We start from the raw sequence: 13,180 nt of genomic DNA on the forward strand, positions 1-13,180 counted from the left end.
CATGATCAAATAAATAAATAAATAAATTTATAGCAAAGGGAAAAATATCTAAATATATTTTGAAGATTCTTGAAAAAACAGATATTTTCATATCCTAATAAAAAGTTAGTAGGCACATGCATCTGTATGTGTGCCTGCATGCAGTTTGCATATATATAAATACAAACATATATAATATATATATTGGTTTATGCATACAAGTGTTTTTAACAGGCTTAGACTACTAGCCCACTATGCTGGTGTAGGGGTGAACACCAAACACTGAAACTCAGAGACTCCCAGTCGGTGCCTTCTCCCAGACTGAAAGAGAACAAACCACGAGATTTCCATGACCCTGGCAGCAGGAAAATGGGCCTGACCCATACCCCTAAATGCCAGTCTTGCTACAGGAAGCGAGAGAAGTCAGAGGAACACCAGTGCATAGGTTTCGCATTGTCTTGTCTCTCCAGTGAATTTGCTCAACTTTACAGACATCTCCTAAGTCGGATTTTTTTTTTTTTTCATTGAGCTAGACACTTCCCACCCAGCCCTCACAGCCCAGACCCCATCCTGCTTCTGATCAGCCTGCACAGGGGGAGCTGCAACCCTGCAGCTGGAAAATCCCTCCCTGCTCCTGCACCAAGACCTTGCAGAGCAGACACATTGCTGTGGCCAGCTTCAGACAGCTTTCCGTCTGCATTAAACATTGACACTGCTTACACAGCGAGCAAAAAAACACAGACTGTGACAGGCTTTCATGAAAGTTTAATTGCGTTGTGGCAGTGGAAGCTGGTAGAGGGGATTCGGGTGCCTGAAGAAGAGCCGCTCCCTGAGCAGCCCCAGTGCCCACATCCCTTCGCATCACCCTGAGCACGATGGGTGACCAGGAAGCTGAGCACACTGTGCCACAGACAGAGATTCAGGTGATCGCCAGCAAAATTTCAGATTTAAACAAATGGAGAAATGTTTTCAGTTTCCATAGGTAAGATTTATAGTCTGCTTCATCATCATGTTTTAATTCCAGGTGTTTTCTTAATATCATATTTTAAATTATGCTTTATTACAACACTTACATGACCACGGAAAAAAGGTTTTAATGTACTCAGGAATGCAAGTACTACAGCTTTTTCTCTTCCTTTCTTTGTGGTTTCTTTTCTAGCTGGTCTCCTGTTTCTTCACATGCTAGCAATGCCTCTGTTGTTGGATTTGGGTTTTGGTTTTTGTTCTGTTTTTTTTTTAATTTGTATTTTATTTTCCCTTTTCAGTTTGGAAATCAGCAATTCAACTTATCAGGTAACTGCTTCTCTAAAAGTTAACATCTTGTATTTGTCTAGTGGTTTTTGTGACTGTTCCACCAGATTAGCATAGGGAGGAAATTGCACATCTATATATGCAGGACAGCAGTCAGTCTTTATGGATATTTATTTCTTATGCTCCTCCTTTAAGAAACAGGCATTTTCTACAGATATTTTAAAGGAATGTCTTGTCTTCCTGATCTAAATCGACGTGTCAGAGTAGCCCAACATAAATTAACCTTTCTATCTAAAAGTAACAGTTTTCATGGTCAGTTTTGGAACACAGAAAAACAGGGTAACATTATGAAATTTCTGAAATAGAAATATTTGGAGAACCTGCTGTGTCTTTAGGTTGGAAAGCACTGAAGTTTATTCCCCGTAATTCAGACAAACACAACATTACTATGTACTCAAATAATTGGCTTGTAAGGATCTATTTGTAATGTTTGCAAAAAGCTGGAGGTCTGTCCTGGTTTAACCCCATCTGGCAACTAAGTATCACTAATAATCAGCATTACTCTCAGACTAAAGCCAAAACACAGCACTGTACCAGCTACTAGGAAGAAAATTAATTCTATCCCAGCTGAAACCAGGATAAGGTCAAACATACTGATGCTCCCTGGCAGCACATACTCCCCTTCCCTGCCTCTCCACAAGCCAATCCCAGTAGAGTACTGAAGGGGGTAACTTTCAGGGCATGGAGGCAGCAGTTGTGGCATGACTCCCTGTCTGCTCCTCTCTCTGTCCAGCAAGACGATGGCAACACTGGCAATGGAGTACCTGGAGCCAGAGAGCCCTTAGGCCTGCAGCCGCCGGTGCCTCTGCCCCGTTCCGTCATCCCTGAGCCCCTACTGACCTCTCCAGATGCAGGCGGCCAGCCCATCACCTTGGAAATGGCAATGGTGAGCAGGCCTGCTGAGTTACGCATGAGCTGTAATATAATCTCATTAAAACAAAGAGACTCAGGAACCTTATCTGGCATTGTGGGAGGCTCAGCATATTGCTGGGCTGAAGGCTGTAGCCTTCTGTTAGCTGTAACAGAAGTATGTAACAGTAATGACTTATTTATGAAACTTTGAGAGAACATGGTTGCAACACAACCTGTGAACAGGTATACTATAATTCTCATTAGATAATAGGTCAAATGACAAAGTGTAATGTTTCCCTGCTCTTTGGTGCTTTCTTATCGAATAGCTTCAGAATGGGAGGCAGGAATTCAGGAGATCAGTGAGAAATTTCCACTCTCACTCAAATACCTGGGTTTTAGAACACTAATGAGTGCCTGCTGCCCCTGCCCATATGAAAAGCCTTGGCCAGGAGCTCAGGAGTTTTCTGCAGGTAATGGCAGAATGGGCTCTGGTGCTGACCTCACTGCCTGTGACCTCCCACACCAAACCAGTCCTTGGCGTTTGAGCACAAACTCAGTGAGAAACTCAAGAGTCCGGGTCTTCCCCCAGAAGGTGTAGTGCATCCAAATGTAAAGTATTTACATAACTGTTGTGGTTTAAACCCTAGCCAGACTGCTTGTTCACTCACTCCCACTGAGTGGTGCCGGGCTGAGAGCAATCGAGGCCCCCCCCCCCCCGGGGCTCTCCCCTTCCCCGCTCCCAGAGGAACAGGGAGGAGGATCGAAAGAGTGCAACTCCCACGGGTTGAGACAAGAACAGTCCAGCAACCAATGTACACAAATCACCACCGCTACCACCAACGACAACAATGATAAGAGAAAATAACAAGGGAAGAGAATACAATACCACTGGCCAAGAAACGAGTCCCACGTGGAAGCCCGTGTCCTTCTGTTTCAAAAAACGTTGATGCTTAACAATCAGAATCTTCAAACTGAGCTATTTAGTGTGAAATCCTGCTCTGAAAAATGACTGCGCAATGATAAGAACATCTTTCTCCCTTGTGTATGACAGTTTATTATATGGTGGGGCCTCTTTGGCATGCACCACCTCCTCCTCTGGTGACATTCCGAAATCTTTGCCCTCTGTCCAGTCCATGATGACTTCTAGAATGCCTGGATGACTGGGATTTCCTATTTGAGTTCATTGTGTAATTAGTGCAGCGCATTTACTCCATGTAGCATCAGTTGCATGATGTGTAGAGGAGACCCTGCCTTTGAACATCCAGCCCAGCACGGGCAGCCAGGGTGCCAGGAGGAGCTGTGCTTCAGTGCCAATCACTTCTGAAGCAGCTCGAACCCCTTCATAAGCTGCCAGTATCTCTTTCTCATTTGGGGTACAGCTGGCCTCAGAGTCTTTGTATCCCCAACTCCAAAAGCCGAGGGGTCAACCTTGAGTCTCCCCTGGAGCTTTCTGCCAGAGGCTCCAGGTAGGACCGTTCTCCCCAGCTGCAGTGTACAGCACATTTTTTACATCTGGCCCGGTCCGGACTGGTCCAAGGGCTACTGCGTGAACTATCCTGCATTTAATTTGCTCAAAGGCTTGTTGTTGCTCAGGGCCCCATTTAAAATCATTCTTCTTCCGGGTCACAAGGTGCCCAACGTGGGGCAATTGTACTTCCCAGGATTGTTTGAAATGCTGAGAGGAGTGACTACATTAAGCACAAACATCACCTTTGCTTTGTGGGGCCTGATTCTCGGTAGACAGCTTTACACTGCTCTGGCTGTGAGCATATGCACTGACCTTGTATCCCAAGGCCCCTCTGATGCTGACAAAGCCAGGATGTGAAGGGGGCTGAACCCAGCCTGTCTTTCTCCTCTTCAACAGGAGCTGCGGAAGCTGCTATTTGGAAATGTGTTCCAGCTCTTCAGCTGTGAATGGGCAAAAGCATGTTTCAGGTTTCGTGAGCCATACTCTGACCTGGCCTATGCTTTGGAGACAGAAAAGGTAAGTATTTCAGCACAGCAACCTGCATCATCTCCTCAGTGTCTCAGCCACTAACAGGAGCTGGCAGTCAGTGCTGGGTGTCTCAGGAGTGTCCATGCCTGGTCCCCATGTCCTGCAAGCCTGCACCCTCCACATCTGCACCCCATGCCTGTACCCTGCGCTCTGCACAACTGCATGCCATGCTTGCACCTCACGCTCTGCATGCCCACACCCCATATTTTGCATGCCTGCAACTGCACACTCTCCACATCTGCACCCTGCACTCTGCACGCCTGCACCTTACACTCTGCATGTCTGCCCACTGAGCTTTCTCCACAGGCAGACTGTGGGGGCTTCCAACCACAGCCATGGTCCACGGCCATCTTGAGCAAGCCTCCAGCTGCCCTCGCAGTGGCAACTGAAACGTGTCTGGGAGTGGGATGAACTGTTCTGATTCAGCAGCACAATGCATACACAAGCTTTAAATATCACGGTATTAAATGCTTCCAAGGTGAAGGCTCAATAGAGAAGCAGTGGGTTGTTGCAGGTAGGCACGAATAAGCAGTATCTGCCTGTTTCTTTTGGGGTAGAGTTAAGTACTTCTTTCTACCCCACCTGGAAATCAAACAGGTGAATTTACCTACATTTTCAAGAGGGAGGTTTTCTTCTTCCTTATTTACCACCATAATACTGACCCCCCCAAAAAGCAGAAGACTAAGATACATGCTTAAAATTGCAAACACCTTTAATCCACCAGGAAGTTAACATGCTCTTACAAATGCAGGTGAAACTCTGAGTTCAGAGGCTCTGTGACTGCAGAGAGAATGACAGCCCTGACGTGAGGCACCAGCACAATGGGGAGCAGGCATGGCCACCCTCGTGCATGGCCTCATGTCAGGCCCATGCTGCCTTGAGATCCTGGTCCCTTTGCTGAGAGGCTGGAGGAGAGAGAAAACAAGCCGTGGTGCTTCTAGGCACATGTGGCATGTGGGGCTGAGAGCCCTTCCCTGCAGCTCTGGTGCTGCAAGGGAAGGACCCCTGCCTAGGACCTGCCCTCCCCATAGGCACACAGCCAGGGCCACCCTGGAGTCTTTTCTTGTGTAAAGGTTTCTTGGGTATAGGCACATAAGATCTTTTTCAATTTGCTTTTCTATTTATCTCAGGAGCTGTCAGTAGCACTTCTGAATTCCCATGGAGAAAAGAAAAAAACTCTCCTAACAGTGGTATTGGGATGGCTCACATTGACCAGGGGTTGCGGTGATTTCCAGATGGACACAGCAGGAGCTAGTTCAGGCCCCTCAGCACTAGGGAGTGTCATCTTTTTGTTTCTAGGGGGGAGCAAGAGCCATTCTGATGGCTGTACAAGCATACATCATCAAATACCTGCTCTTCATAAGAACCACAGAATACACTCACCTGGAAAGGTAAGAAGCTGAGCCTTCCCCTGGGACATACGGAAACTATTTTCTTGCATTATTTGAACTGAGACAGACTAGCACCAGCCCCTAGGCTTAACTGAACTAGACACATGCTCAGGTTTGGAGCTAAAGGTGGGGATTTGCACCCAGGAGAAAAGCCTCATCTGACTCCAGACATGGCTTTTCCCCCAAAAGAGAGTTGTTTTTTGTAACAATGGTGCTTGCTCCCTTGTCCCACTCCCTGGCACCATGGTCACAGCCTATGGCAGCACATGGATAACATTAGTGCTGCACAGCTGCCCCACACCATGGGCAGCACTGGGAGGGAAGGTAAAGCTCAGTTTTTGGTACTGGGATACCCGCATGGGACCCCCAGAGCCAGGATGAAACCCCCATGGCATGGCACACATGTTGCTCCCAGCACATGGGAAGCATATCCTTACAAGTAGCAGCAACAGCACCAAGCAAAAAGTGGAAATTTCAAGGACAATGGGCACTTGCTGCGGCTTCACAGTCCTCACAGACACCAGATAGGCAGGGCAGGGCCTCTGAGGTTCAATCCAGCCCCTGCTGGGAAGGGCCCTATTCACACTCAAGGTCAACTCCAGGACTGGGGGGTCTGTCAAAATCCCCAAGGATGGACCCTTGGCACAGACCTCCTGGACCCATCTTCTCTGCCGCATGCCTCTGCCTCCTACACTGCAGGCTGTGTAGGGTAAGCCAGCAGGAGCAAGGGGAGGCGCTGGCAGCTGCCCTGGCAGACACCCTGTGGGCAGCAGGAGGAGGTGGGAGAGCCGTGATCTGCCTCGTCACTGCAGCCATCCATGTGGTGCCCAGCAGCGACTACAAAGCCGACAACTTCACAGAAAGAGTGAGTACGAAAATGTTTCTTGCAAACAGGATTTTCTTTAAAGAAATTTTTAATTTTAATTAAATTCTCCTGAAATTTTTAAATCAAGAAACAAAATCTCAGAAACCTGTTCCCTAAGTTATGGTGTGGCACAGACTGTGAACACTTTGGACCCATGTCCCAGCTGCAGCCTGTGAGACACCTCTGCTTCCTTGTAGAGGCTTTAGGTGAGCAGAGGGGCTGCTGTTCCCTTTCATTAAAAGCTGAATTGTCTTCTCTCACAAAAAGGGGAAAACAGTTAATGTAAAGCTGTTCTTCTAACTCTTTGTATAGAGCTGAACTCCTCGGTTTTGGAGGCAGCAGAGTAGAATCATGCACCATTATTTCATTTGTCTAAAGGAAACACTGGCTTAAAAAGCTCAGCTGTTTGATATAATTAATGCCTCCTTTACGACATCTTCACCAACCTTCCTGCCCAACAGATCCATCTGTTTGAGTTCTCTGAGAAAGCAGCAGCTCAGGAGTTTATCCTTGGCCATATAAACTGTGTAAGTATGGGCTGGATATTAGCTTTATTCTGACTTATTTTGTTGCTTGTGTACCTTTTATTTCCCATTCAAAAGCAGACCTTATGGATACCAATAGTGCTGCCTTCAGGCAGTTATTCCATAAATCATTTCTAGCCTTTCCTACGGGAAATGATCCTGCTCCCACTAAAATCCGCACACTTTACCCATCAATTTCAGCTCTTCCAATCCACAAACACCAGGCAAACAGAGACATCTTGCACATTACTTAAATATATAATACAGTTTCTTGCAAATACTGTTTTTTTTAGCAAAAATCTGGGGGAAAAGTGTACAAGACCAGTTAAGCCACTAACTGGAAGTTTCATCTTTCCTTTCTTTAACCTGATCCTATTCATCAAAATTAGTTATAAAATCTTTCTGGAGTAACATTTTATTCATTTAGCTCAACACACTCACCTCAGGTTGTATTGAAGCAGATGAACTGTTTCGATTAAACATCACATACCTGTAATTCACACCCTGTGATTACTTCTTTTTCCAGTTCAAAGACGAACAAAGTCATGGAGTGATCCTTTTTTTATACAGTTTACTTTTCTCGAGGACACTTGAAAGGTATATTTAATTTTTTACACTTTTTCCTCTAATTTAGTTACATCTTCTGATGTCTTTTCCTTGTTTTACTTCAATGTCCATTCTCAGTTGAATGTGAAAAAGCAGGGACAGAAGCAGACACTGGTGGCTGTGTTTTGCAGATGCAAATACAGTACACCCTGAGTATCTGCACATCCAGGAGGGCAGCAGAGAGGAGAGAAACCCTTTGCAAACACAGCAAAACAAATGCCCTGTGTAAACCTGGGAGTTATCTCACTGACAGCAACCATCACCTTCACAGTCAATTACACTTACACAGGAATATCACAACAAGTGCATTTAAAAAGGGAAAAAATCTGCCAGTGTGACTGTGCTGGCAGAGGTGCCTGATAGGGTCTTTCTAAACCCAGCACAACTAGATTTGGGTAATAATGCTTTAGAAAGGTACACCTAATGCTTTAGAAAGAGACATATTTATTCCAATATAAGACATGACTCATATTAATGTGACACTATGACAGCTACTCTAGCAAAAAATTGCACCACTACTTCAAATCGTTGTGCTCAGGCTATGCCTGGGTTGTAACCAAGGCCTTTCAGCAGAAATCGCACCAAGGGACACCCTGGCTCTGTCTGCAGGGGTGTGAATCTGACACTAGATTTGGGTTTTAAGAGGAAGAGATCTGAAGCACAAGAGCTCCGACTGAACATAGAGCTGCTGTGTCAGGACAGCATTGCTGTGCCCACAGCACAGAGAAATAACGGAGTCTGTGGAATTTCTTCCTGTTTCCTGTTAATCAGACAGTGAGGTACAGCACTCACCTCAGGCACTGATCCAGGTGCTACTGTAACACTTTGTGTTTGGTGTTACAGGGTCCGAGAAGACTTAGACGGCACAGCAACTCCTCTGTTGAAATGCAGTTTTGGAAACATTACCTGTACACAGGTAAGATTAGCCTCATTTCTCCACTTTTTTTTTTTATTTTTTAATTTTATTATTCCTACATTTGATTTAGGAAAAAATTCTCACTTGTTAATCCAAGGGGGGATAAAGGGGAGTGTATGGTAATAGAAAAATATATTTATAATTTTAATCATGACCATCCATTTTAGAAATGGATAATAAGAAAGCCACAGGAGACCTGGCATTCCTCTGCTCATGACAGACATGACAGAGCTGGCAGTGGGACACCAGCTCCCTGTTGTGGAAGAGTCAGGCACTTCACTCATAAAAGCAACGATACACCTTATTGGCTTGGTGTCTCAGACTTGGCCAACAGCAGTTTATGTCCAAAGGAATATATATGTATATTTTATGTATATATTTATATATATATATATGTACACACACATAATCCTTTCTATCACTTGGGCAAGATTTCAAAGTTTTGCATGCTATTAGTCACCATCACAGAGGCCCACAAAACTGACTTAGGTAGGTTACAAGCTTGAAAGAATATTTATTCTAATAAAAAATAATTTAATGCTCCAACATTAGTAAATTACAGGTCCTACATGCCAAGTGGAATCAAATACTACATGACTTAAAGTTAAGTTTTGCAGGGAATAAAACCAAAAATGCATTTCACTCACCAGTCAAGATGAGGGCCTTCAACCTCAGAGAGTTGCCTCAGGCAGTGTCCTGACCCAAAGGGAGAGTCCTCGACTGCAGACCCACTGCTCTGAGGAGAACCGACTCAACTCTTGCCCTGCAGAAGGGTCCCATTTAGAAGTAGAATATGATCTATGGTAAAAATATGGTCTGAGGGCTCTTCGCTTTTGCCTAAAGTGCAGGTCTAGCAATGGCCAGTTATACAACAGCCAGCTGTACAACCCTGTTGTGACCAAAATCACCAGATTTTGTGGTTACCTGAGCCAGACCAAAGCCAGCAGATATCTGTAAGCACTAGCAGATATGGTTTTATATTTTACTGGAGACCAGAGTAAGCAGAGATATTTATTAGGAAGTATTGTGGCTCAACGATTCACCCCTCAGGTGGGTGCAGCTGCCACACCACCATTTTGTGAAGGGCATTTGCTCTGCTGCCTCACAGCATGACGCAGGCTGTTTCCTTGCAGGCCGTGCTCAGCCTCCTCCTAACGGGACGAGCAAACCCGCATGAGCTTGATGGCAGCCAGGAGCTGGGGCCCAGAGGGGAGGGCATCGAGGCATGGCAGCAGCGGGGCCCGGTGGGCTACCTGCACTGGAGCAGGGCACAGGCAGAGCGGCAGGTGAGAGCTGGCAAGGCCTGTGGCTGGAAGGCACATACCTGATGTCCACACACCAAAGTTTTGGGAACAAAGGCCATGTTCAATGCAAGGCTCTACTCTCTCTCCCCAGGTGTGCCCCAGGCTGAGAACACCCCGTCTGCCCATCTGGCTGTGCAGCATCACTGGGAGGCACAGCATTCTCTTTGGCACTGACAGCCAAATCCTCTCTGACTGGAAAAGGGAGAAAGTCTTCCACCTGTACTTCTACAATGGGCAGCTGGAGCAGACAAAAACAGCCCACCTAACTATAGGTATGCACCCGAGCTTACCATGGAGGATATGAGGTATGGATGTCACATACAGACCATGCATAGAACTGTGTATGTGTAGAGCTAGGCTGGTCTACTTACACATACAATTCAATGTTCTGTGTTTAACATACATACACATAAACTATATATATTATATTAACCGTTCATGGAACGTGAGAAATCTATTCCAAACAACAATATAAAAAGACACAAGCAAAAACCTGGCTTTGACAGGACTGTGACCATTTCGGAAGGGGTAATGCTCTCAAGCATGTGGCCCATTGCTCAGAAGAGCTATAGAAGTATTTGTTATAGAAGTAATAACTCCCAAGTCCCTGTGTAAATTCTGGTTGGCCGGCACCCCTCCCCAGCCCACAGCTGGGCACAGCAGATGCTCAGCACTGAGTGAAGCTGAGGTCATGCTGTTCCCCAGTGCCAGGGGCTGAGCAGGGCTCTGGTGGGCAGGTGCTGGGTGAGCTGCCAGGAGAGCAGAGTCCATCCCACCCATGGTCTGTGCAGGGGACAGCCACCAAGCTCCCCTCCCCAGGGCACAGACTGCACTCTTGTCCCACCATGGGGCCACTCAGGACTTCACTGTTTTCTCCTTTACTCACAGACATGGCCAAAGAGTTTTTACTGGAGAAATGACAGTTTTTCAGGATACAGGATGCAACTGTTGCTTCTGTGTTAAATATCCAATATGGACATACTGTTTAAAACCATTTCATCTCCTGTGATTATTATGCCCCCATCAGTCCAGTATGAATGACCAGCTGACCAAGTGTCTCAGAACAACTAGTAGGAGTGAGAAAACCCACAAACACTCTCCAATCCCATGGAACAAATCCCAGGAGAATGTTCCTGTAAGTGCAAAGTTTAAATGCAACAGGAAATTTTATTTAATCATTCAATGATTAAATAAAAATTTTGAACAAAACTATTCCCAAGGCAGCAGTGCTGGCATGCAGGGTGGGTGAACACCCTGTTTTCAGTATCTAACTGAGAGTTAAGTTTGTATTTTCCTGCCTACCAGCCAGGTGCCACCATGGCCATCGTGTTCCCCCTCAAATTTTAAATTCATACCCAGAGCAGTGAACTGCTTCTTGTGGCATCAAATGGGTTGTGAACCTGCCTGTGTATTCAGGATCTAACTTTCTCCACGCCACTGTGCACCGTTTACCTTTGCTATCTTAATGTCCAGCCTCTTTTTCTCACTCTCCTTTCACTACAGCATTTAAAGTGAGAAACTTAAAAACATCAAAGTAAAGCCTAAATGTGCAGGAAAGAAGGGCGAATCAAGATCACGGTCATGATAGACAGTGTGGCCACAGATAATGAAGTGTGCATCTGTTCAGAAAAACAATATGCAAACATACCGTGCAAGGAGTTGTGAGCTGCATTTATAGTGCCTGAATTTCACAAGCATGGGAGGCAGCCCCTGGGGAGGCTGTGTTGGTGCTGCCCTGAGCTGCCTCCTGGGGCAAGGGCAGGCAGCACACCTGCAGCAATCCAGCTGTCCTAAAACTTTTTTTGAGAGGGGTTGGGTTTTTTAGACATTCTTTTTACCTGTGTTTCCTTTTCAGATACTCATTCGCATCACTGGGAAGAGGACCAAAGTGAAGACCCAAGCAGCCCAGGGAAGAGCCGTCTGTCCGTGGAGATGGCAATCAGGACCAAGTGGGCAGACGCAACTGTTAGCTGGAATGGGACAGATCCCTTCTTCTGAGGAGTCCCAGCATCTCCCACTTGCTGCCAAAGCCACCAAACGCTGTGGTCTGGAGGTGAAAAACTTTCACCAATGAAACAACCTTTGGTGCCTTGGGCAAATGTCCTGTTCGGCAAGGCATTGCACTCACTGTGAAAGCCTGCGCTGGCGATGAACAGTTACTAGCAACACTGCCTTGCTGCACACATTTTCCAGGTTCTGCCTCCCACAACAGCTGGCAGAAAAAGGAAAAAGGGTGGCAATCTGCTTTCCTCCCATGTCAGATACGTTAAAGAAATCAAGGTGTCTCTTAAGAGTGCAGTGGAAGTGAAATCAATATTGAGCATCGAGAATACTGCGTGCATCTGATTTGTTTAATCCAGTGGGTGCAACTGATTTAGCTATTTGCAATGAGTAAGGTTTCCTCCCTGTTCTCCACAGCTGTGACATCTGTAAGCAGTCTCTCTCCTGCTTCAGCGACAGCTCAAGCATGGTCCCTGGCCAGGCTGGCTCACGGAGCTACCCTGCATCCCGCACACCAACAAGAAAGCACAGCTCGTACATGGGAACCCAGGCAAAAGAGCCTTATGAGGTGCTCCTTGCTGTGAATTTATGACACCAAGCCGGGCAGAAGAGTTGATCTCCTTGAGGGTAGGAAGGCTCTGCAGAGGGATCTGGACAGGCTTGATAAATGGACCAAGGCCAATTGTATTGAGATTCAACAAGCCAAAGTGTCTGGTCCTGCAGCTGGGTTACAAGAACCCCATGCAATGCTTCAGGTTTGGAGAAGAGTGTCTGGAAAACTGCCTGACAGAAAAGGACCTGGGGGTTTTGGTCAACAGTGGCTGAGGAAAAGCCAGCAGTGTCCCCAAGTGGACAAGAAAGCCAAGATCATTCTGGCTTATATCAGAAATAGCATAGCCAGCAGGACTAGGGAAGTAATAATCCCCATATACTTGGCACTGGTGAGGCCACACCTTGAATGCTGCGTTCAGTTCCGGGCCCCTCACTACAAGTAAGGCATAGAGGTGCTGGAGCATGTCCAAAGGGCAGTGAAGCTGGTAAAGGGTCTGGAGCAGAAGTCTTATGAGGAGTGGCTGAGGGAACCAGGGGTGTTCAGTCTGGAGAAAAGAAGGCTCAGATGAGACCTTCTCACTCTCTACAACTACCTGAAAGGAGGTTGTAGCTACAGGGCAGTCAGTCTCTTTTCCCAAGTAACAAGTGACAGGATAAGAGGAAATGGCCTCAGGTTCTGCCTGGGGAGGTTTAGATTTGATCTTGGAAAAATTTCTTCACGGAAAGGTCAAGCAGGGAAGTGGATGAGTCACCTTCCCTGGAGGATTTAAAAGGTATATGTGGTGCTTAGGGACATGGTTTAGTTGCCTTGGCAGTGCCATGTTAATGGTTGGATTCAATGATCTTAAAGGTCCTTTCCAACCTAACCATAATTCTATGTTTC

The 13,180-nt window shown here is 46.3% G+C and overlaps 1 protein-coding gene across 1 annotated transcript; it reads left to right on the plus strand.

Annotated features, from left to right (window-relative positions):
• Nucleotides 1–854: 854 nt before the first annotated feature.
• MINDY4B (MINDY family member 4B) lies at nucleotides 855–12,337 on the plus strand. The gene is made up of 14 exons (XM_057421893.1): nucleotides 855–961; nucleotides 1,245–1,272; nucleotides 2,024–2,176; nucleotides 4,007–4,126; nucleotides 5,438–5,529; nucleotides 6,229–6,394; nucleotides 6,856–6,921; nucleotides 7,445–7,515; nucleotides 8,368–8,440; nucleotides 9,574–9,726; nucleotides 9,836–10,016; nucleotides 11,248–11,255; nucleotides 11,600–11,709; nucleotides 12,163–12,337. Exons 1-14 carry the CDS (start codon nucleotides 855–857, stop codon nucleotides 12,335–12,337), a joined length of 1,503 nt encoding a protein of 500 aa, XP_057277876.1.
• The last annotated feature ends 843 nt before the right edge of the window (nucleotides 12,338–13,180 follow it).

The sequence above is a fragment of the Pezoporus wallicus genome, unplaced genomic scaffold, assembly GCF_028554395.1.
Source record: "Pezoporus wallicus isolate ANWC-B61680 ecotype Strahan unplaced genomic scaffold, APGP_CSIRO_Pwel_v1 scaffold_7402, whole genome shotgun sequence".
Lineage (NCBI taxonomy): Eukaryota > Metazoa > Chordata > Aves > Psittaciformes > Psittacidae > Pezoporus > Pezoporus wallicus.

Bases quoted from the DNA above. Each gene is read 5' to 3' on its own strand.
- MINDY4B (XM_057421893.1), top strand. From the start codon at position 855: ATGGGTGACCAGGAAGCTGAGCACACTGTGCCACAGACAGAGATTCAG. The intron at 2,177-4,006 runs GTGAGCAGGCCT...CCTCTTCAACAG, and splicing joins TCACCTTGGAAATGGCAATG to GAGCTGCGGAAGCTGCTATT. The intron at 4,127-5,437 runs GTAAGTATTTCA...TTTTGTTTCTAG, and splicing joins ATGCTTTGGAGACAGAAAAG to GGGGGAGCAAGAGCCATTCT.